We start from the raw sequence: 25,672 nt of genomic DNA, 5'->3' as shown, positions 1-25,672 counted from the left end.
GGGGTGTGGGGATGGGCGGGCGGCGCCCCGAACCTCCTGCAGGGGCCTGGTGGCCGCTCCCTGAAGGTTACGGGCGTCGACCTTGGCGACCTCCGGCAGCAGCCCGCCCGGGCGCGGAACAGCGGGGAGGGGGCGCTGGGGCCGCGGCGGGGTCCGGCCGCCTGTTGCGGCGGGGGGCGGGTGCGGCTTCCCGGGGCTGCGGGGCGCCCGCGGGCGCCGCCCGTACCTGCGGAGGGCGGGGCGCGGCCGCACCCCGAACAAAGGGGCCGCGCCCCGGGGCTGGCGGGGAAAGGTTCGGGGCGCTTGCCCGGCGGGACCGGCCGGCGGCTGCGGCGGCGCGATTCCTGCCCCGGCCGGGTGCCGGAGACCCTGCGCGTGAATGTGGGCGCTGCGGTTTCTAGGGTGAGTAAGAACAGGGCTTCTGTAATATTTAATAGCTGCCCGCTTTCATGTGCTGGGCTTTTCTGTAGTCACTGATAACTAGATCTTGTGTTTGCTTGTGACACGGGAGAAGTACGAAGTATGCTATTAAGTTCCCCGAATGAAAGAGCCTTTCGATGCTCACCTATTTGGTTGGGTATGCGATTTGGTGTTTGCTGTTGGGTTTCGTTTAAATGGAAGTTAATAGCTTCAGCTCCTTCTCCTTAATTGAGTCTTTAAAATGAAAATGTGAAGTGGGCCATAGGTATCCCAAGAGCCACCTGAAGAGCGATCTGTGTGTTTGTTTTGTAGCATCCCCAAACCGTCCTGCCAGGAAGACTGCCAAAATGTTTTTATTCCAGACTCAAAATGACCCTGATATTTTGTTTCATTCTTGCATTTCCACTTATTACTGGGAAGAGACTTGCGTTCTGCACTGCAAAACATTACACTTCCATAAGCCCAAGCAATATGTGCCTCTGCTGGCGTTTCAGTTCACATACAGTTTTATGTTCAGATCTCTCCATAACCTATCAGTTGTTCTTTGTCTTTTCCACTGAAAGTTAAACTGAAAAGAGAGGAGCTCCTGAGAGAGGGGCTGCACTGGGAGAAGATCCTGTTCTTCTGTTAGTTTTCAGGGTAATTAGTAGTGATTATACCTGGATTTTTAATTAAAAATCCACTTCTTTTTGGCTGACTTATTAATCTAATAGTATGTACCTCAACATTTAAGTCCTGAGAAACTGTGAGCATTCTTATTAGAGTGAAGAATAACTGCTTGATATGTCAGTCTCTGATGTAGATTTAAATCCTTCGTTCTGTGCTTGCATGACAATTTGTCAAATGTTTTTTGTGGAAGCGTCTAAATGGTGGAAATTTGAGAAATTGATAGTGCTAGTCGTGTTTACCCTTTATTCTTTTCTACAGAAATAGGTGAATATGGCATAGTGTTGTACAAAAATATCAAAAAAAGCCTTCAGTCCACTGCATGAGAGGTCAGCTGTGAGATTAAATAAGCTGTGTTGCTGGATAGTGAGTATACTACTCCACTATTGCAAATTCCTTGATCTCAGTCTTTCCTTTTTAGTGCTCTTTCGAATTTGAGTGAGGGAAAGATTACAGACATCCTAAGGTGAAGTATTTTGAGTTGAGTGTTCTTTGACATTGTTGTAATAATGTTGTCTTTTTTTTTTTTTTTTGGACCTTAAGGAATCTTTAGCAACGAAAGTGAAAACTGGAATGTGTCCTAGCTTTGTAAACTCTGTCACCTGTGGTCATGTACTCTTGGATAAATAACCCACAGAAACAGTAGGCTAGTGAGGGGAAGGGATGGACTGGGGAAAGTGGGGCAGGGAGAGATGTGGCTGTGAGGATAAGGCAGTGCTGGGTAAAGGTGACCAAGGAGGAGCACAAGACTGTTAAATAAGTGTGGTTGGAGAACTTGCAGTGGTCCATATGTGTTCTGTATTCCCACTGACTTCTAGTTCCCATAAGAACAGTTGTGTTCTTAACCTCAGTTACTAAGTCATGCACCAATATCCCTGCATCTACTTCTTCTGAGAAAATATCCTGAAACAAAGATATTCCATCTAAGAAGTGGTTTTGCTCCTTTTAATTTCAAGTGTATCTGATTTGGAAGAAGATAATTGCTGAGGCAAAAGATGCTGCTATCTTAGAAACTGATATATGGCAGTCTCGGATATCAAAGGATACTGTAGTTACAGTGTCTTCTTATTTGAAAAGTTGTTTAGGCACTTCATTTCAGCCAACAACAGCATTTTTTTTTTTTGGCTGCAGTTTTACAACTGAAGAAGAAATAAGGAAATGAGCAATATCTTTTAACTTTGTGGTTAGGTTTGGTTGCTTTGCTGTCCTAGCAAGTAGTGTAGGATGTAGTGGTCCTGGGAATCAGTGTCTAGTGTCTTCTAGACAGGGAACACCCCACCTGCTTGAAAGTGCTTATAGCCAGCTTCCAGTAAACTTCTAATGGCTCCAAGCTATGGAAATTACTTTGCATCTAAATTGAAATCTGTTTTATGTGAACAAGGTAGTTTGGTAGGCTAGTGACAGCGTTCTTGTGAACATATTGTGGGCTGCCTGCCTCAAACACACAATTACAGGACAACTGTGTTAAGCTTCCTTTCTACTTTAGGAAGAATTTATGCGAGGAACCAAGTAATTAGAACAGTTTGTATTATGTATGTCCACTAAATGTTCTGCAAAATATTTTGCATTTTATAACTTGCTAAGTAGGCAAAAAACTGTTACATTTTATTAGTCTGTTGCAGTACTTAAAATTAGCTCTCAGGATAGTTATAAAAAGTTATTTTTAAAGCTTACTGTCTGCAGAATCTGAAAATGGTCATAGTCATTGTAGATATAAATAACTTAGAGTTGCTTTATAGCAAATGTACCTTGCAGACCAGGGGATCGTTGAATCCTGTTTTGCTACTCGTCCTGTTTTCTTAACTCTTGTGAGTCAGAGCACCTAAAGCCCAAGGATTTATCAGTGGCTACAGCTGCTTGTTGAATCCCTTTGGTAGTTGTGCAAACCATAATCACCAGGTTAGGCTTGTAGGTTAGAACTGTAGGGACTCTTTACAGCAGAAATAAAAAAAAAATCTGTAGTTCCCATAGAAAAAAACAGTATGACATTGAAAGGTAGGAATAAGTTGGAAAGAAATGTAGTATAGATTAGGTAATGCTGCCTTAGAATGAACCAGTGAGAGAGTTCATTGCCTTTGCCCAAAGGGGCTTAGTGTTTACTAGTCATATTTTGTTTGGGATTCGGTTTGTCTCTCAAAATTTCCAGCACCTTTGGGACAATAGATTGGCAACACTGAAGTGTCCATGCTTTGCACAGAGGGGTAATATTGAGAAAGGTGTGTTGGAGATGTTAAATGACATGGGCAGTTACTACAGAGAATTCAAAGTAAGCTGTGCTGTAATCAGTTTGTAACGGAGAGGAGCCAAGAATGTAAAGAAGGTAGAACAAACAAGAGATGCAGAGTTGGTTGCATGGTAACTCTGCAGTTGTTACTTTAGTGGAATTGATGGTGCTTATTTTGTGATGTTGGCTCCTTAGTTGAAGTAATTATAATGTACATTGAATTCCTACCAGTAAAGTTCATGCATTGTATGTATGCATAATGCATTGTGTTTTTCTCTATAATAGTGTGTTTACATCATTTGATGCAAGAGTGTGGAAATGTCTGGTGCAGTGGCCCACAAGGTTTCATTAAAAATTGGCATGTAAATACACTGTACCAGCAAACAAGTATTTCTGCAAATGATGGGAAATGCTATTTATGAAGGTGCTTTTCACCTGTGCTTAGTAGGTAGGCAGTAGGGATCAGCCATGCATTCAGGCCTTGGTACCTGTTTCATTTTATGGTCTGAAACACTAATTTAGTAGCCTTCTGTACTACTGTAAGACTTGATCTTTAACTCTGATCCTTGTTTCTAAGAGTCTGAGAATGCTGTATGCATAGCACCTACGCGCAGGCAGCCAGAAATGTTTTTGTCAACATGAAATAGATTGCAGTAAACATGGAAGTCTTGCAAAACTGAAACATCTGTGAAGAAAGTAAAAAGCCAGCTATGTGTGGAACAGTCCATCTCTTTACCCGTGCTCCCATTCAAGCCTGTCAGGCGGTGTAGAGTAAAGGAGGTCTGTCATTTCAAGATGTAGCAGAGTAGTCCTGTTGGTATAGCTGAGTGTCCTGACAAGGCTTTTAACACAGAAGTAGTTAATACCTGCAACACTTTGCCCTCTGGGATTTATTTCAGATCTCAAAATAGAAGAAATGATACAGACAGGAAAACAATGCTAATGTGCCAGACATTAACATCTGTGGGCACGCTGTGTCAGTCACAAAACCCACACTTGATGGGTGAGGGCATGCAATGTGAGATGTTTGAGTAGATGGACCCCAAGGCCTTACTCAAAGCAACTCATCATTGACCATCTGTCCCTGTTACCTTTGGAGATAAAAGTAAGCATAATCAGTGAATCCAATCACTGAATCCAAGTGACTGTTGTGTGAAAGAGCTATTTTGGGATGACACCTCTAAATCATAAAGTTCTTGCACACTTAAACACCTGAATTAATTTTACCTATGTAGTGTAACATGCACATAAGCTTCATTCCAATCCTCAGAACACTTGTATTTTAAGAAATAACACTGCACACTCATGAGAACTGATTTTTGTAAGGTCAAAATTTCTAATGTCCAAATTAAGAGTTCATTGCCATGCTTCAGTGACTGGTCTGTAGAGTCATGACTGGTAGCTTAGTGCACTTTATCACAACTTGAATTCTCTGATTTTTTAATAAATTAACATTTTTAAGTTGTTACTGATTTGAAAATGAATGTGAAATTTATTTTACATTGATGTAGTTTACATATTAAAGTCAATGATACAGCCTGGGTCTTTATGAGTGTGATTTATTAAAGCATCTTTCTTTACTGGTCCAGATTGCATATTTTTTGTCTGCTGCTGATTAGACCTGATGGCTTTGAGGTTCCAGGCTTCATGTTCAGTAGAAGTAAAGTATATAATAAATCAGGGAAACTTAACCTAGAAAGAAAGCACTGTGTTCTGGAGTCCTTCTCTATGTAGTCCAGTATTGTCACTCAGAATTTAAGGAGCAGATGCATTAGACTAAATATCAGAAACTGCGTTCAGTTCAGCAAGTTTACCATCTAAAATGTTACTAAATGGTTAGTATTGTAAGGAAGAAAATATAGCTACAGGTAATATCATTAATTTCAGGTGTTCTGGAACATCTCAGAGTACCCTGTAGGAAGAGACTCACTAATTTGAGGTGTGTGAAATGAATGGGAGTACTTGATTGTTTTTCCCTATTTAATGAAGACTGTGATAAGAAAAATAATGAAAAGTTAAGGTACTGATGAAGAACAAGAAGGCTGCTCATCTGAATTATTAATTTGGTTTGCATGAGTACTCAATTTTTTTTAATGTATAGTGTAACATGAAGGACTTGTAGAAAAAAATGATGATAATAACTTGGATCTTAAGTCATGATTTAAACTTTTCATCCTTGTTCTTCTGCTTTTAGGGGAAAATACTCAGTTTGGACCTATATATATTCCATATCTTAAATGCCTCTCTGCTTTGGTAAGAAATCCCATCGCAGGCATTGCCAACTGGTTTTTCTTGAGTTGAGAGCATGGGAAGTCATAATTTATGGGTTGATGATGTTGGAGAGGTCAGTAGCTGATTCACAAAATATTTTAGGAAGGCCTGTGTGTGTGTGTATACCCATGCAACTGTCTCCCTGTGGGTCACTAATTTTGGCCATGTAGTTACTAGTTTACTGATGGGCTTCAAGTGACAATTACATTTAAAGATTGTATAGTGTAGCCACTCACAAAAATGCTGGAATTTGTTGGCTCTTCTTTGCCCCAGAGCCAGAGTGAGATATGAAATGTTTTGGTTTGGAATAATTCTGAAGCCTTAGGAGGTCCTGATTTTTGAGAAACTTCTTCACTGTTCTGCCTCTTTAATGTTGTTCTTTGGATCTTAATGAGAAAGTTGTTTCTTTTTAGGTAACTTTGTTTAGTACATGTTGAATTTCAGTAGAAGAGCATCTTTTTCTAAAAGTTACGTGAAAGTTAAGCTGTATCTGTTGTATTTGCTGTCTTGAGAAGTTGTTTGAATTTTATAGCTCTTGCAGTCAAAGCAGATAGAGGAATGAAGTAAACTAACAAAAATATTCTCTGCAAGATGTGTGAGTTAGAACTGAGACCACGTTTATAACAAGCAGAGTTTGTGATTTTCTTCAGATTGGAGTATTTTGAAGAGCATTGTAAAAACAGACTTAAGATCTAATGATCTTAAGAGTAGTTTGGAAAATTTGAGGAAAACAGTCTGTTATTTGAGGAGTGAAGTTAGTGTAATCTTTCTAATAAATTTTACTACAGTTTTAGGAGAGAAGAGTATTTTTACGAGTTTGGGGGAAAATACATTTTTCTGAGGGAAAACTGAAACAGAAACAATCTTGTAGCCAAGTACTAGGATTTCTTTTCAGATAGTATGAACAGTGAAATACAATATAATAATACTGAAACCTAGCCCTGTCAGAATGTCATGGATGGTCAGGGGTTTGAAGGAGATATTAAAACTGCAATGTAATTCCAGTTTTACTACAAACTAAGACAAGTCATACTATCATCTATGAACAACAGGAATGAGTTTTAATAATGCTTAGTTTTCCAGACTTTATGCAGGACTCTAACTGCATGTGCATTAAGGTAAAAGAAATAAATCCCTCAAGGAGAAAAACAGTAAAATTAGCTTCGGACTCTGTGGTGAACTGATGCTAGTACAAGTACTGCCACTGAATTGAAAGCTTGCAAGTGACCAGCTGAAAAGAAGATGTTTTCATAAGTCAGAGGTAGTGAAGGTTTCTTAGGCCAGAGAAAACCATGGAACATTGAAAAGGTATTAGATCAAGTACTTCTCACATGAATTTGAAAGGTTGTGTGTACAGAAAGGAGAGCAGTTCACACTTGGTACTGTTTAACATTGCAACATGTGTTAAATTAGAATTAAATTAGTTAAATGTTGATAAAGATACTGGATTTCACTGTAGACAGACTTCTATAGCAGTTTTTCTGTGGAGAGACTGGCCTTTAAAATAACCTGAGTTTGGCCACTGCTGGAATGCCTTTAGCTGGAATGCATTTAGCTTTTGCATTCCATGTTAGGTCATAGGAGGAGACACTCACTTGAGACCCATCCACCTTAATGGTGCCTTTTCCGAGAGTCTTTGCCTTTGGAGTACGATTAAAAAACTAATTTTTGTGTTGTTTATCAGAAGTTTTTGATAGCTGCTTTGCTTGGTTCCCCAGATAGTCAGAAATGAATGTTATGCTTCCTCCTGTGTTCTGAAATTGATCTATGATTTTAACATACGTTGCTTTGGAAAGAACTTTTTTTAGATGGCCTGTTCTGTTAAAACTTGGAACTTACACATATTCTTGTAAAGTCATTTAACAGTTCCAAGTTAATTTGTGCATTGTAAGAGCTATAATTCAATTCGAAACAGGAGCAAAAAGCAATTTTTAAGTTTGTGAACATTCAGTTTGAAAATCCCTTCTGTGGTACTGCAAGAAAAGTGTGATCAGTATTTTAAGCAGGAAATGATGAAAACCACCTTGCACTGGCACATAATGTGAAAATTGTTAAATTGACATGAATGTTAATAATTTCATATTAATTTAATGAACTGAATGCCCTCTGTTTCTAGCCATTGCAAATTTAATGCCCATAATATGTGAAATAGCCATGAAAGTCTATCGTGTATCATGATTGGCAAGCATATATTGAACTAAAAGACAATTCATTGCCCAACTGCGTCCTTTGGGTCTATTAGATTAACTCTATCAATTTGTGAAATTGTATATCTAACAATTTTAGGATAAATGGCATCTAAAAATGGGGAGAGATCCACCTAACAGTGTTTCAGCTTTATGTGTGTTGTATTACTGGGCAATATCAGATCTATACCCACTTGTGTTCTTGAATCACCTATTCAAAAGGTTTTTGTGTATTTGCAAACCAGTCTCATTCAGTGAGTCGTGCCTATGAAATCATTTTTCTCTGAATAAAACAGAAAAATTATGATTTTAGGAGGAGAAATTTGTGCTGCATCGCATATAAACAGGAGACATTACTGGAACAAAATATGGCTGCAAAAGTAATGCTCTTGCAATAATACTACAGAAAAAACCAACTTGTGCATTTCTAATTAGGTGGTAAAACAGATGGCAAAGTCATAAAATGAATGAAGTAACTTATTTTGCTAAGTCAGATTTCACTAAAGAAATTTGCTGCAGCTGCATGGTTCCTTAGAGGAATAAAAGAAAAATTTTGAAGTGCAAAATCCAACATGCTCATATTTCACTAGGTTCCATTTGGCTGGTGTATTGGTGCAGTCTGCCTGTGCGAGAGAGAATGCTTGCCTGTGTTTGTGAAGAGGAGACAGAGAACTTGATAGTTCTCTGCTTCTTGGTGTGTCTCGTTAGTGCCCTGCATTCAGTCCTGTGTGCTCGTGCCATTTGTGCTGTGGCCTTTGCTGGAGCACTCATTTCCTGCATCCTTCATTGTTAGCTGCTTTATTAGCCTGAGATGTGAAAGAGAATGTATTGCAGTATTCCTACTCAGTTTTTGCTGAAACTTCATTCACCTAGGCACTGAATTATGGAAGAAGGCAGTGCCTGCCTTGAAAATGCATTATTTGAAAGCTTAGACTTTTTCTTTGTCAAGAATTTCATAGGAGTGTTACTCAAACAAGGCTCCTGTGTTTGTTCTGTCTGTACTAATACTTGAAAGAATTTAAGGGTGTTCATGTGAGTTTTCACCATAGTACTGTTATGACTGGCTAACAAGGAAAGGTAGTTGTTTGAGCAGGATAAATTCCCTGAGCTATCAGCATCAGAACTTGTTTTGGTGTGACAAGAGAAGCCTGCAAAACAACAAGATGAAGTCCTAACCTATAGAAGGGATGCTGTCTGCATCCCTTCTATAGATTCCATAAGATTGTTGGGTGCAGTCTGCCATGAACCTAAGGACTATTTTGCTTTGCAGATACCATTTGTTTCTAGGTTTCTCTGTCAAGAGTTAGCTTTCCTGCCTGTAGAGCAGTGAAACTGTCTGGGTGCAGTTTTATGTTTAGTCAATATGGATCTTGATTGTCATTCTTTCTGGCTGTAAAAATGACCATGCAAATACGTGCTCTTTCTAGAAAATGCACATCTGACATTCTGAACTTCTAAAGGAAGACTAGGGTTTTTAACAGTTAAAAAGATACTTAGGTTAGAGAAAAACCTATTTTTTTCAAGAATGTCTTGGGAAGCTACCTTCAGACATTTCTCAAAGAATTTACTTCATCAAGCCAAGTCAACATTTAAATCTTCCTAAAATTTCTATAGTGTATATCAAAGTGTAAATGTACAGGGACAAAAAAGGACACACTAATGTGATTGAGATTGCTTTTGAAATACAATTGACCAAAAACCCCTGAATTTTTGATACTGAATATGCCGTGGACAAGTTTTGAATGCAGTGCTCTTGAACTGCTTTTAGAAGTGCACTGCTGAAGCTCATGCTGCAAGCTCTGGCATAGTGCCTTCAAGGGAACTCCATTCTTGTTGCTTTCTTGAACAGCTGGAAGCAGCAGCCCTGTGCAAGTGTCAGTGAAGCCTAGCTTATCGTTCATCAAAAGTTAGCTTCCAGATGTGCTTTCTTGTACTTGAAACATAGAATTAAAATGGCTGTGTCTTGTATATCTTAGGTGACACTAACTTAAATGTGTCCTTGAAATGTTTCACTGAGTTCTTATTGGAACAGCACTAGTTAAGAACCTGAGCTGTTGATTCTGCATTGCTAAAATTCATCCTTGTAGGCTGTATGTTGACTCTTACATTTTGGAGGGGATGGGGGTTGGGAAGAGTGTCTTTGTTCTATATCAAATGCATCTCCCATGAATGTAACTTGACTTTTGATTATGGATAACTGATGTGGGAGGCTCTTCCACAGATGTCCCCCTCATCTGTTTCAGCCTTTCATGGTAAAAAATCCCCTCTAGTACCTTAGTACCTGTTTGTCTGCCTTCCTTCTGAATCCATACAAGTCTGTGGATAGGCTAGTGGCCTGTAGTTGTAATTGTTCATTATTCTGTTGTGTCTGCTGTGGCTGTTAATTCTTTCCTCATGGTGTATAATCTTAAATGAATACAAAACAAATGCCTTCTGTTAATATGCTAGATTACAGATCTTCATGTTTACAAATTGAATATGGAAGAAGACATGACCCTTACCCTTTGGGTTAAAGCACTTCAGCACTGTCAGCCTCAGAAAGCTGAGTGCCCTCAATGATTACAATAGACTGAGAGAGTGCAGCAGCCACGTACTGAAATTGTAGAAGCAGGAACAGTATTCTAGACTCTTATGTAAATGTGTATATTATCAAAATTATTTCACAGTGTAACTTTAGTCTGTTGGACTATGAAAGCAACCTTTAACCTTGTGTTAACCTTGGTGGTGGGCTTGAGTTTGCTGCTCTTCCCACTCAGCTTTGGATCACTCCAGATATGTAGATGTGACAGTCTGGTCAGAGAGAGAAAAAGCTAGATAAGCTTTCCCATGAATTGGTCTGGGAAGCTTTAGGGACCTGGAGAGAAAGAATGACAATCAAATGATAAACAATCTGCAGGTGGTGTTTTTAGCAAGTTGTTTTTCTCATAAAGAGGGTGTCTTCTTAATTAGCCAATCATGTGAAATATGTTGATTAAATGACCAATCAGGTCCACCTGTAGCAAACCAGCGTATGAAAGAAAAGGTCTGAATAAATGCAGGGCTTCTATCCTCTGAGCTTTCTGATCTGAGTCTCTGTCATCTATTCCTGATTCAATGATGACACAGATAAGCCATTGCAAGTATCTAGAATTCTTCCCAGTGTTTTGTCATAGCCATCACATAACTTGAAAAAAGTGAGATATCTTTAACAGGTACTGGGTTATGGTTGAGGAGCCCTAGAACACTTGCATTGTTTTGCCACAGTGTTTATAGGCTGGAAGTGTTGTAGTTTTGTTCTCCCTGTGCTCAGCTGTGTGTTCTGGGCTGTCTTTGGTACCAGCAGACTTGATTAGGTAATGTATCTCTTCAAAAAACAATATAGATTAGTTTTTGTCTAGAGCAATTTCTTTAGTGCTTTGCCACCTAATAGTTGCACCCGTGCTGTTGGGAGAAAGGACATGGGAATATCAGACAGAGTGTTGGAGGTTCAGTTTGAATCAGCGTTGCAGATACACACACTTGGGCTCAAGGGCTGCATGTTTTGTCAGCTGTTTATGTGGACAGTGATGTAGCTGCTTCGTTTGCTTTTCTGTACACTACAGGGTTTGCAATCTTAAGACTTTAATTTTGTTCTAGACTGTTTCTGTTGTTCAGTTTGTCAGGGTTTTCATGTGCTGCTCCATGGGGGTTTTAAGAAATTTCCTTATGGAAGTACTTCCCCAAGTCATCTTGCAGGAAGCTGAAGAGGCCTTTTAGTAAGAAAATGCTGAAATGATTCCTTAAAGCGTAAGAAATACATATCTGTTCTCACTTCAGAAACTGTAGTTTAGTTCATGGCCATGCCCAGAAGTTGGCACTAAGGCCCTGTAAAGCCTCTGGGAGACTCTTGGAAGTCTGTGAACTTGTTTCTTGTGTTTTAGTGACTTCTTGTTGGAGAAATTGCAATTCTTCTGATGATGTCTTAGGAGTCTAAAGCTGTGGGCATGTGGGAACTAGTATTCTTTATAACACAAAGGAATTTATGGGATGGATGGACCTCTGATACTGAGTGAAGAGCTCACTGGTTGACTTTTCCAGTTGAAGTGCCTGGGTATGGTTATGATTTGAAGTACTTGTGTCAAGCAGCTGGGAAATTTGGGCCTTTTGCCTGAGGAAATTTGCTTCTGCTGAGAGATAGAACTGAAGTCAGTATTCTGCCCTTGACTTTTGTTAGTTTATGTGTAGTCAGTCACCATAGTAAATATGCTCTGTGGGTGTGGGAGGCATAAGCACCTGCTAAGGTGTGCCCTAGAAAGCTTTGGAAAGAAGGATTCTTACGAAACCTTGAATGCAATTTAGTTGCTTGTTAAACTCATGGGAAGCTTCATATCTTAATTCCTAGTTCAAAATGTTTATGTCAAAGGATTATTTTCAGGACATAGGGAAATACTTGCTGTGAAAGTTTCTAACTTGTTATGAGGCTGAGTTTCAGGAGGCCTGTTTTGTTATCTAATGAGATTACTCATTACTAAGATAGGTTTGAACATTTGGATTCCTTCTTCTTTCTCTAGTCTACTACTTAAAGTTTGTAGTGATTATTTAACATTTGAAATACTTGTTTTACCTGAATAAAATACTGGTATTACTTTGTGCAGCATTTGGATATTGTGCACTGAAACTCTAATAAAACACCATCAGACTTGATGACACAACAATAATGCTGATCTAACTTTTAAAACTTCCTTATTCTCTAGTTCTTAAAGCAGCTGGTATCGTGTTCCATCTGTGTCCTCACATATGCTATCAATCTCTGGGTCATGGGGTGTTTCTGCTGATCTGGTTTGAATGTTGTAATTGGAACCAGATGCTGGGAGGGTTAGATTCTGCTTGCCTGGAGTTGCTTCCCTCCTTTTCCAGGAATGCTTTTGCTGCAGAAATATCTGAATCATTTGTGAGGAGTCTTCCAGATATTTAGCACTTAGTATGCTAGTGCTATTTTCAAACAATGCATTCTCAAGTACACTTTTGCTCTTGTTAACCAAACTGAAACTATGGGACTCAATAAACAAGTAACTGGTTGAATTTGTGATATTTTCACAGCAGGTAAGATTGTATTGCTTCATGGTCCTTGGATGTGAAATATGTTGCCACTTTTCAAAATTCTTGTTACTGTGCTTTTTCTTAGAAAATTGAATTTGGTCACATAAGACAACAGAGTTTTGATACACTTCAGGAAATTACAAAACTTTGGAGATTTTTTTAACTCTCTTTAGAAAAGAATTACCATAGATTTTCACTTCAGTGTCAAATAAGGTGTGGATTGTGTTTCTAGAGGTGATAGATACTAAGTGTAAAGTGCAGAGTTGTGCAGGCATTAATTTCTTCAAGTAAAAAAAAGTTATTTGTTTAGAGCAATATGAGTTTCTACTGTAAAATTTTCTTTAATTATTCAGTAAGTAATTGATAATTTTTGCCTCTCTGGAAGTATTTGGCCAGAGCATATTAAGTAGTTCTTGATATTGTGCAGGCAGCTCACATACTGCAGTTAAATTATTCCTGTTCCTTCAAATGTATCAAGTTGGAGCTCTGTTAAACAGAGTAAAGGTGGGTGCAATAATGTATCAGCTAGCAGTTGTAATTGATGCTTATTATATAAAGCAGTCTTCAGGGAAGAAAATTACTGATCTCAAAAGTGAGTGGGTAATGAGGTTAATATGACAGACTTTCAAATCTTTATGTAATCTTCTCTTAAAGGAAAGGAAATGAACTAGGATTTAGTTTTGATGTATTAGTTTTATGTAGGCTATAAAGTTGACAATAAAAAGTTGTTTTGCAATTGATGAAAGGCACCACTATCTCTACTTATTAACTAGAACCAACTATGCTAAGTGTGCCAGCTGTCTGTAAATACAAGCTATGTTTAACCAGACCCCTTCAAACAAATGTCTGCAGCAAATCAAAGTCCTCCTGTTGAGGACAACTGCATATTCACAAGGCCTGCATTCAGCTTTATGCATAGTAGTTTAGAAGATGCCAGCTGAACTTGTGCCTGTAGTGATGTGACTTTGGTGTAATGCTTTCCTTTTCCTGGTCTGTTCTCGTTTACATTGCATTTACAAGACTCCAAGGAGTTAAAATGAATGGAATAGCTTCTGGACTTCTTTTGGTCACCTTGTCTAAGACAATGAGACTGATCATACGCTCTGTTCTTTGTTAGCTTTTGGCCTCTTGGCCAGTTTTGGGTACATTTTGACAGAGGTGTAGGTATCTTGGATATGATTGTTTCTATAAATTTCTTCAGTATTTGGTGCTGGCTAAATATGGGGAATTCTGTACCCTGTGATCCACAGTCAAGGAAGGAAAGCAATCTAAATTGGGTGTCTATTGCCCTTTTTGGATGGTATGCAGCTGTTCTGTTGGCCACTTTTTTGCTCTCCTTTAGTGTATGAACCTTGGGATTATTGTACTGGGGAGGGATGTAGAGGACAAATGGAATGGATATGTAAGGAAACATGCTTTGATTGGTTTGGAGCAAGTTATTCTGTAAGAAAAAGCCAACTGAAGAATAGGACAGCTTAAGAAGAGTCATTTCAGTTGAGTGAGAGATAAAACCCATAAAGTTTTTTTGCCCATAAGTATATTTTTATCTCCATTTATTTGGCTGAAATAGTAAATAGGAGGACAAAATAAAGACTAAGAAAGAGAGACTAAGGATTCCTACTTTTTGGGTTTTTTCTTTCCTAACTTGTATTTGCAAAAATTTCTCCCTGAAAATATTGTCCCTGGAGATCAAAACTGCTTTTTGAGTGGCTACCTGATTCTCTCTTACTCTTCTGGAGCTGGAGGTAACCATTCTGTGTTTGAAGACTTTGTGCAGAAGTTAACACCATACTGTGTCTAAGTTGTGTTACACTATCCAGCGTGCTCCTCTGGAGGGTGGAGCTGCGTGTTGTGTTTAAATCCATGGGGGACTCAAGGCAACATTGTAATTTTTGTGCAGAGGACCTGTGCTGACTGTAATGTTTAAAAGTTTCCGAGAAGTATTGATACAGGTAGAAGGCAATCACTTAAAACAAGCAACAGCTTTACAACTCCAGATGGAAATTCTTTGATGATCTTAATAATGTAAAAATAACTTTAAAAGTTATTTTACTACCTACTCTTCTTTCCTTTGATCAGATTTCTAGACTGTTGGACAAGACACTGTCTTGTCCAATATCACTGATGCTAACATGAATTATAATTCCTGCTCCTGCAGTTCTTAGTTAATCTAATTGCTTGCTAGCCTGGCTCAAAAAAAAAAAAAATCCTAGCTCCAGTTGGAAAACTGCCATTAAATGGAGCACAGAATCATGGGTGTGTTTATCTGCAAGCAGGCAATAAAACAGCTGTAGGAGCTTTGAGAACTGCTTACTTTGTCTGAGCAGTCAGAGATTTGTTTGTTTGTGTCTTTATCTGCTCAAATATGTTGGAAAAGGGCAGCTTCCTCTGAGTTTATCTGCAGTAGAGGTGAGGACTGATCCACAGCATGGTGATTAGACAATGTTCTTGCCCTTCTGAATGAAGGCGCTGCAGTACGTTGCTGAGCCAGTTCAGCTTTTGCTTCTGTTCCAATTTATTGAACCACATGAAGAACTGTTTAAGAGTAAACTTTTGTATATGTTACCATCTGAATTGATGTGCTGGCATTTCCAATGGGTGTGGTAAAAAGCTGACTTGTTTAAATGGATGATGTAGCTGTTGACAACACCACGCTTGGCTCTTTGTGAACATCTTTTTTCTGCAGGTGACGTAGGATTTGACTGTAGGATAATCCTGTGTTTATCTTCTGACCTGCAAGTAATTTTGCACTTATTAAGCAAAATTAAGCAATGCCATGGTATGCTTATGAAGGAAGTATGCTTTTTTGAGCTTCACACAGCAGGGTTCTTGCCATAGTCTCTGTCTGTTTTATCATAATTATAAAGTAGGACAGTTCAGTAACTAGATATGACCCAAATTAATACTACTTATGAAAATAAGTCAGGCTACATAAATTACAGGCAGAAAGACTTTGCATGAAACTTCATCTCAGGTGCTTTACTGTTAAAATCGGAATCTAGGTTCTTGTTTGTTTTTCAAAGCACACTGAAACAGGTAGAATTGTGCCAATAGCTTAGAACTTATCCCTTTCAAGGTCTTTCTTCTCTCTGGCACAATATTTGCTCTGAAGCAGTCTCTTCGGATTAAGTGTTGTTTGCACAGTATCATATTGTATTGTACTTGCATTGTTTGTGACTTAATTCTCTCTTTCCACATTGTCTGCTACTCAAGAGACCTAAGTTTTTGCCAGCATTATATCTTTATTGGCTTGTGAAGAACTTGGGAGTAAACTGACATCCCTGAGCCACTCTCCTACTCTCAAAGGTGGCATAGTGTTTATGACGAGCTTATCTTGAAGATTTCAAGTCTGTGGTAGTGTGAAGTTTTCCTGTTTTCAGTATCTTAATGGAATGTTGTTTACTGACAATTATTTGTCAGGATCAAATTGGAAATGGAAATGTTTTGGGGTTTTTATGGGTCAGCTGCTGCAGAGAGTACAAAAAGTGGCAACTTGTTTGTCACACTGGGACACTACTTGTTAAATTGTAAGCTGAAGTAAAATATGAATTTTCACATTGCTCAATCTACTTAAAGACTGGAGATTAATTTACAGCAAATATGACAGTGAAAAATTGCTACTGTGCATTTAAATTTTTTTTCAGACTGTAATATTGTTAGCCCAAACTCACCTGAGTGAGGTCCTGCTGAGTTCATTTGGACTGGTTCCAGTATTGGAATACTTACAGAAGTGCTTAGTAAGCTTAGAGTTGGTCACATCCAGGTGGATTTTGTAATTTAACGTTTGCAAACTGAGCTGTTGTCAGTTGATAGTGGAATTCAGATGAATTTTCTTTCTTACTTGTCTGACATACATACTAAGAAGCATCATTTTCAGGATGTGTTTTTCCTTTTAAGAGAAAAGTGCACAAAGAAAAACAATGTAGTAGGTTGAAAGCGTGACTTGGAACTATTTATTTATATATGTTCTTGTACTCTCTCTTGAGTAAAAAGAAAGAAATGGTTCTTTTTAAGCCAAAACAGAAATGTTTGCTGTTTTCCATCTCCTTTTTCAAAAGAACTTTTGCCATGATATTTGTTGTATTTCTCCACTATATCTCTGTACTGAGTATAGCACCTTACTTATGCTTATTTTGCTTAGATAATTTTTCCAGGGAAAATAATTTGACTGACTTTTCAGTTGCATTTTCAGAATTCTTTGACAGCAGAATGGGTAGCTGTGCCAATGTGATCTCAAAAGTTTTTTACATGGTTTGGATTTAGCTTGGTAGGCAGATAAGTCCCACTGCTAGCTAGGTCCCCCTGCCACTCGTGGGAGCGGGGGGAGAATTGAAAGGGTAAAAGTAAGAAAACTTGTGGGTTGAAATAATGATAACTTAGTAAATATTTTTTAAAAAGGAAAACAAACCCAAGAAAAGTTATTAAAAAAAAATTTGCTCACTGCTAGCTGACCAACGCCCAGCAGTTCCTGAGCAATGGCAGTGCTGACAAACTTCAAACCTCTCTGACAACTTTTATTGCTGGGCTGTGGCATGCTGATATCCCTTTGGTGGTCCTCAGTAGCTCTCCTAGCTGCTTGCTCATCCCCAGCCTGCTTGTTGGCATGGCAGTGTGAGAACCTTGATGGCGTGTATTTATTTTACTTCCATGAAGGATTGGCTTCATCTCGATGAAGCTTTAGTTGTGGTGCTTTTGTATACCTGCATCACTGCTAACAAAGCCTTAGTGCATGGCCTCAACTAGGGTTTTTGATACAAGTTTGGAGGAAGTTGTCATGCTTCACATTCTGATTGTTTAAGCTGCACACAAGGGTAATTCATTATGCAGTAGGAAGTAATTTTAGTGTGACATTATCAAATAATCATGATGGCTAAAGGTAACAAGGTAATCATGATAAGTTACTATGCTGCATTATTATCTGGTAGTTATATAAGTGAGCCATGTGAATGTGCTGGTTTTGATTTTTTAATTAAAATATGAAAATTACATTTGGTTTTCAATTGCTACCATAAATCTTTCTTGTATTTATATATGTAATGTAGATGTCATTGTCTCTTTTGGAGTTCAGACCTTGTTTTGACCTGAAGTCTCTGGATGAGAGTCACTGTAGAGGGACCACTGTGTTTTAAGAACTGTGCAAGCATTCACAAATACAGTTTTATTACTATTGAGATAGGTTGAGAATGAAACAAAAGTGTGGGGAAAATAGAGATCCACTAAAACTCTAGCACACATGATTTTTTTTTTAAAGTTTATGGAATTACTACTTTTTGTGCTTGTGTTATTCACATTCATTAAACTATGTGAATTAGCTGTCATAGAGCCCCTTGGTGTTGGTGAGATGCAGAGATTTGTGTTCAAACAGGCAGTCACAAGACTGAGACAACTACTCCAAATATACCAAATAATTACATATGGAGGCAAGTTGAATCTTTCCACTCTGTCTAAACTAGATTATTTTGGTTTCTGACTTACTGAAACTGGGTATTTTTAGATCTTAAGTTTGCTTGCTTTTCCTGTAAAAGTACTCTAGCTAATCCTTGCTGCTGTGTCTTAGTGCTTGCCATTTAAACTGGAAATCCTTCAAAAGTCTGTTTCCTTCCTCTCCAGCTGTCATATCATGTTTTCTTATATGGTGTTGATTCACTGTGGCTTCCTTTTTCAATTCTTATAGTAAACTATCAAGAATTCTTGACACCTACTGTACCACTAAAATAAAATGCTGCATACCAAAATGCTGCTTCCAAATGGTGAAGGATTTCTTTGCTTAATTAAAAAAAAAAAAAGAGATGAGCTCAATATAACTTGTGGAATGGTTTCCAGTGAAAGAGCAGGTAGCTTTCATTAAAGCAGAACTGAAATTAAGTCATTAAATATGTAGGAATTTGAAAAAATCAATTTTATCCGTTCATGTAGGAGAAGGAAAAGAAAACTAACAAAGAAATATTTTTCTTCTAGATTTTTCTGTTTGATACCTGTGAATTTTCTGCAATCCAAAGATGGCAGCAAATAAACCTAAAGGACAGAATTCATTGGCTTTGCACAAAGTCATCATGGTGGGAAGTGGTGGTGTAGGAAAATCTGCTTTAACACTACAGTTTATGTATGATGAGGTAAGAGTCTGTAATAGAAATTATCTCAGGAGATACCTGCTACATAGTGTTGTTTAAGTTACATTTGTAGAATTATTTTCTGAAAGGGTCTAAATGTAAGTGATGTGGTATGAAATTCAGCAGTTAAGTGTGACAAAAACATGTTTTGACATTACTGATTTGCCCTCTAAAGGTGCCTGTGAAGGTAAAATTTGGCATTTTTCAGACTTCTCAGCTGTTAGATACTCTGTTATATTACTGGAATATTTTTGCATTGATCACTAGACTTAGAACTTGGTTATTATAGCTCAAAGCTTCTTCACTTAGTTGAGTTGCATGACACCTGAAACAGCCAGTTTCTTCCATGTTTTTTGTGCTGGTGTTGAGCACAGGAAAGAAAATCAGTTTCTCTTTTCCTTTTTTTTTTCCAGTGAATGTCATCCCTTTTTGTTAAAAGTCAGAAGCTAAGCATTCAGTATACTTTAAAAGTAGATACTAAATTTATCTAAAGTCAAGATTACCTGATTTCATAATGGAACGCAGACAGAAGTAGTTTGGGATGTGCACACACTGATGTTTTGAAATTACCTCTACATTTCCTTGTAATGGCTGAGGAAAGCAAAAACCTAAAAAAATGTTTGGGCTGATGAAGAGTCTGCTTTAACTATGAGTTGCTTGAGTACTTCACAGGGCCTAAATGCACAATGCTTAGTTATTAGTTACAGTTCTCATTTCATGTTTGCTATATCCAGATGCACAAACAGAAGCAAGTTTCTTATACAGGCATGATTATTTTACATCACGAAGGGTTTTTTTTCTAGTTTGTTGAAGACTATGAGCCCACCAAAGCAGATAGCTACAGGAAAAAGGTTGTTCTGGATGGGGAAGAAGTCCAAATTGATATATTGGATACAGCAGGGCAGGAGGACTATGCTGCAATTAGAGACAACTACTTCCGAAGTGGAGAAGGTTTTCTTTGCGTCTTCTCTATTACAGAGCTGGAATCCTTTGCAGCAACTGCAGACTTCAGGTAAGTTACAAGGCAAGATAATCATTCTAATTACACTGAGATGATTGAAAGTGGGGTTTTTTTGTGTGTTTTGTAATTTCCTTTTGGTGGTCCAGACTGGATTGCAGCTCTTACTGTTGTCACATAATGTTTTGAACAGATGCCTAGTCTGTTCAAAAGCCTTTGCTCTCTGTAGAACTTTAGATGTCTTAGCTGCTGTGTTTTGGAATACCAGAAAGGCTATTGCCACAGAACAGACACACAGCAACATTCAGAAGATAGCTGCCTCACCATGGTCTCAACCACAGACTGCATCATATTAAAACTCTTATGATAGTTATAGAATATTATACAGGTAGGACTATATTGCAGGTGTTTAATTTCAGTTGAGAGAGAAAACGTTTAAATAACTCATTACTGTATTTTTATAAAAGACAAAAGATAATAGAAAACAGTTTTACCAGTTCCAAGTGTAGTGAAATGGGAAATACTTGAAATAAAATTAAGGAAACAAATATAAAAGTGAGTTATCTGCATCCCATTGAAATTAGTCTTCTTGGAGATGCTCTCACAGTTCAACTTAATTAGCATTAATTAGCAGCATATGTTTAATATTTAAGGGAGGAGGAAGAGGTATGGAGAGGGGAGAAAGTAAATTTTTCATCTTCTGGTGTTTTTAATTTATTTGTGTTTCTATATATCTGTATTTCTATATTTTGAGAGAGCCAAGAGGAGGTCTTTTTTGTTTGCAGGCTTATGCTGAGTACTGTCAGTCATGGAGGACAGTTTAGTACAGTTCAGTTCCCCTAGAGTGCAAAATAACATATTCAACTGTGTTTAAAATCATGCCAATGCTTCAAAGTATATAATCTTTGGCCTTAGAAAATGACAATACTGCAATGACAATAGTTTTAAATACTTGAAAACTTCTTTGTTAAAATTTGGGCTTGCTTTCAGTAGAATTGTTCTGGCTCTCGTAATACGCATTTTTTTTAAAGTTCTCAATTTCAAACTGGCACATCATTAATTAGGTATTTTTGTCTAGTCTTCAGAAGGGGCTCAAAGAACAATATGAATATCATCATCTAAATTGCTGTTAGGTTAACTTTTTAGATTTTTGTAAAAATGTCAAAGTTTGTTTGGCATCTGTGGTGGTCTATCCCAGGTACCCACCAAAGCCCCTCTGTATCTTCCATGCTCAGCTGGACAGGGAAGAGAAAATACAATGAAAGGCTGATGAGTTTAGCACAGGAAGAGTTCAGTTACTGATTGCCATCACAGGTGAAACAGACACCACTTGGGGAAAGGAATTGAATTTATTGCAAATCAAAATCAGGGCAGAAGAATGAGAAGCAAAACTAGCCTTAAAAATGCCTTCCACTCCACCCCTCCCTCTTTGCTGGGCTCTATCTTCTCCTTCCCAGTGGTGCAGAGAGACAGGAAATGGAGGTTACAATCAGTTCATCACACATTGTTCCTGCTGTTGCATCTTCCTCAGGGAGAGGAGTCCTCTTGCTCCAGTGGGGAGTCTCTCCCATGGGAGACAATTCTCCATCAACATTTCCACTGTGAGTCCTTCCCACAAGCTGCAGCTCACTAACTACTCTAGCATGGGTCGTTTTCTATGAGCTGCAGTACTTCAGGAACAGACTGCTCCAGTATAGGTTCCCCACAATTCCTACCAGTAAACCTACTTTAGCATGGATCCCTCTCTCCAGGGGCCCAGAGATCCTTGCCAGGAGCATACCCCAGCATGAGTGTCCTCCATGGACTGCAGAGGAATCCCACGTCTGATGCCTGGAGCACTTCCTCCCCCTTCTCACTGAGCTTAGTATCTATGTAGTTGTTCCTCTCATATATTCTCACTCCTTTCCTCTCTGAGAGCAATTGTACCTGTGCAGTATTACTTCTAAATAAGTTATTACAGAGGTGTTAACGTTGGCTTGGCCTTGGCCGGCAGTGGGTCTCTCCCAGAGCCAGCTGGCATTGGCTCTGCCAGTAATGGACATTGGGGCAGCTTCTGGCAGCTTCTCATGGAGGCCATGTCTATAGACCCACCACTAACAAAACCTTGTCACACTAACCCAGTATAGCATTGCCTGGGTAACTAGTGTTGCAAGGACTAGTTTTTACCAGAAATCTTATTTACTCAGTGCCATGATGCACTGAGTTTTCATCTGGTCACCTTCCTGATCCCCTGGCTATTCAAACTACTTTTGGATAGCTGCAGACTGTTAAAACATTTGCACTGGTATTTGTGTGGAAGAGGAGAAATGTTGCTTTCTAATTATACCCCATACTAAATGGGGTGTCATAGTCTGCCTCAAGTGCCCAGTTCTAGAAAAAAATTATGGACTATGCAGTTTCTGAGCTCTGTCAGTAGGCTTCCTGCACAAGACTGCGTGCTATTCAGAGCTTTTTGTAATGTGGGCATCGTGCTGTGTACCAAATCAATATTGATTACTTAACTGTCTTCAACTTCTCTCCCTTCAACTTTAAATTTGGTCTCACCTCAGCCACCAAAAGATATTTATTTCTCTGTGCTTTTTACAGTCTTTCAGGAATTGCTCTATGATAAAGGGCTACATTTCACAACTAACTTTATACTCCTTTTTTCATAGACAAAATACAGAATGCTCTTCTTTTGAGACAACTCTTCTTCCTGGTAGTATTAATGCATTTTCAATTAGAAGAAAACTTTCATTATTTTTTTAAGTGTTGAAGACTTGAGTAGCAAACTATTTGTGGTATTGAGTTTTATTTATAGTTTTAAACCTGTCATCTTAGCAGTTAAAACAGTAGCAGGGTCTGTCCTTAAAAATCTGATGTATATACAGCTTGTGTCTGTACACACATATGTGTACAGACATACCTGTATATATTTAAATGAAGATCTCTGGAGAAATTGAATATAATTGACTTGAGAAAGATTCCTGAAAGGAAGAGATTTTTTCTTGATGTGCTATGGACCATTTCATCAGCTTTAAAATGGCACATTTTGTTAGGAAATCTGAAGCTTGGATAGCTTAAAAATGACCATCAAAAACAGTAATGTAATGGTAGATGCTCACAAATAACACTGTTCATGGAAAATAATTATTAATATAAATTATCACCTAAACCAGTCCTGTTCTATTTTTTTCATTTTTTACTGACTCAACTCCTTCCTTCCTCGAGAACTAGCTGTCTGTCTCTGTCTTCATTCTGTAAAATGTCATAATGAGGTTTAAGACTTTCCTGTTATATAAACTACATAATAGGAATAAGTGTCTTGTCACTGTAAGATATGAAAGTGTTTAGTCTGAGTTCTTCTTTATGTGTTCTAAGAATGGTACTCTATACAAAGCTTAATTTTCTTTTCTTTTTTTTTGTCCTTCTTCTCCAGGGAGCAAATCTTAAGAGTAAAAGAAGATGAGAATGTTCCTTTTTTGCTAGTTGGTAATAAATCAGATTTGGAAGATAAAAGGCAAGTTTCTGTAGAGGAAGCAAAAAACAGAGCTGATCAGTGGAATGTTAATTATGTGGAGACTTCTGCAAAAACACGAGCTAATGTTGACAAGGTAATAACTGGCCTCTTAAACAATCTGTTCATCAGTTTTTATTTTATCCCTCTTTTTCATGGATCATACTCTTTATGTTCTTAATTTTAGCAATAATTTTGTGGAATTTTAATCAAATACTTTTCTTCCTTAGCTTGCCAGGAGTGCATGACTAGGTGACTCCTTGTAGAATAGTGAAAATGTTAGGCATAACACATTTATCCCATTCTAAACTGCAAGTAATCATTATTATCTAAGACACAAAAGTCCTTATAAAATTTTCTTGGGTCAGCTCTTTTGGCCTAGACTTCATACTGCATTTTCTGTAACTAGAGGAGAGTCTGCTTCTGAACAGTGAAGAATACTTCCTGATCCTCATTATAAAAGTAAATAAGGGGGAGGAATTTGAGCCTTCCCCTACCCTCATTTAACCATCTGCCTCTTTGTATGTTGTTTTGATGAAGACTGGATGAACTCAAAAAGCTATGAAAAGCCTAAAAATGCCTCATGAGTTTTCAGAGATAAAACCTGGTTCAGAACCTCATAAGAATATTTTTCTCCGAGGGAAAAAAATCCTGCTTAGTTCCAAGTGCTTCAGCAAGAATGCAAGGTCTTGCAATTCAGAATAACTGTCAGCCTTGCAGACTGTAAGAGTCACAGTTGTGTGGCAAAAGAAATAAGTAGGTTTAATGCAATGTGCCAGCCTTTCAGAGCTGTTGACAAAGCTGATCCCCCCTTGAATCACAGGTTTGTGCTGGAAGGAACCTTAAAGATCATCCAGTTCCAACTGCCCTGCCATGGGCAGGGACACCAACCATTTGTTCGAGTTACTCAAGGCCCCATCCAACCAGGCCTTGAACAATTCTAGAGTTAGGGCATCCACAACTTCTCTGGGCAACCCTTTCCAATGCCTCACTGCCCTCACAGTAGTTTTTTACAATTAATCATTTAAATCTCTCCCCTTTTAGTTCAAAATTGTTCCCACAAGGGTCTTAGCACAAGTTGCCCACAAAAAAAGATGCTTTCTGTCTTTTTTTATACACCTTCTTAAAGAATTGAAAGGCTGCAGTAAGGTCTCCCTGGAGCATTCTCTTCTTCAGTATGAACAACACCAGCTTTCTTAGCTTGTTTTCATAGCAGAGCTGCTCCAGCCCACTGAGCATCTTTGTGGCCTCCTCTGGACCCACTCCAAGAGATTCATGTTTTTTCTTATGCTGAGGACCCCAGACCTGGGCACAGCACTGCAGGTGGGCTCTCATAAGAGAGTAGAAGGGGACAATCACCTATCTTCACCTGTTGCAAGTCCTCTTTTACTGCAGCCCAGGATATCACTGGCCTGCTGGGCTGTGAGTGCACATTGCCAGGTCATGACCAGCTTTTTATCCATGAAAAGCCCACAAGTCCTTGTCTATAGGGCTGCTCTCAACAAGTTCATCTCCCAGTCTGTACTGATGTCTGAGTTTGCCCTGATCCAGATGTGCATCTTGCATTTGGTGAAAAATTCTCTAATGTAAATCCATATATATGAGCTGTCAATTGCAGCAGGAGAGCTGTAATGCAAATTCTCTTTTGCAGTAACTGTTGGTTATGTCCTGTCAGTTATCTTACTGAAGAAACTGATTTTTCAGTACTATAGTGATTTACCCTACAGTACAGCAAAGAGTTCTTAATCAAGTACAGCAGAACTCATCCTCATTGTTGAATAAAGCCCTAACTTTTTTGTTGTTTTAAAAACTAACACATCTTTTAGTTTTGGTATATAATTGCAGTTAACAGCCATCTATTACAGTTGTAAAAATCCAGTTCTTGAAATCCACTTCATTATTGTTTAGCAGCTGGGGAAAAAAGTGCATATAACATATTTTTTCAGTAGCTCTTGGATCAATAGCCTTTACATATACATGGAGCTGATGGCATAATGGATCCAGATTAGCATGTGTCATATAGATTTGTGGTTTGGCAGGCCATAATGAGACCTTGTTGGCACCAGTGAATACTGTGTATTCTTAGTTGCTTGAAGCATATGAAGTTTTGGAGTTTGCTACACAAGCTTGGGGTTACTTTTGTAATCTGGTCTCTCTGAATTCCAGAATAGTGATTTTACTCACTTGAAAAAACACAGCCAGCCTCCACTCATTTTGGCAAAGGTGACCCACTAAACATTTTCTCAGAAGGTTATGTATCCCAGACAGCTAAATACTGTTGTA

The 25,672-nt window shown here is 38.4% G+C and overlaps 1 protein-coding gene across 3 annotated transcripts in view; it reads left to right on the top strand.

Annotated features, from left to right (window-relative positions):
- RALA (RAS like proto-oncogene A) overlaps positions 1-25,672 on the top strand; it is a 30,021-nt gene that overhangs the window by 390 nt on the left and 3,959 nt on the right. Inside the window, exons 1-4 of one of the 3 annotated variants that reach the window (XM_058023830.1) lie at positions 521-577; positions 18,784-18,938; positions 19,739-19,947; positions 23,312-23,486. In XM_058023830.1, the coding sequence (XP_057879813.1) occupies positions 18,825-18,938; positions 19,739-19,947; positions 23,312-23,486 (498 nt within the window). In that variant the 5' untranslated portion in view covers positions 521-577; positions 18,784-18,824. Of the gene's footprint in view, positions 1-520; positions 578-15,827; positions 16,589-18,783; positions 18,939-19,738; positions 19,948-23,311; positions 23,487-25,672 lie in introns of those variants that run through there. The other 2 variants (XM_058023839.1, XM_058023820.1) reach the window with 2 other exon arrangements.

The sequence above is a fragment of the Melospiza georgiana genome, chromosome 1 (genome assembly GCF_028018845.1).
Source record: "Melospiza georgiana isolate bMelGeo1 chromosome 1, bMelGeo1.pri, whole genome shotgun sequence".
In the NCBI taxonomy this organism is placed as follows: domain Eukaryota; kingdom Metazoa; phylum Chordata; class Aves; order Passeriformes; family Passerellidae; genus Melospiza; species Melospiza georgiana.
This window is presented reverse-complemented; position numbering and strand designations above follow the sequence as displayed.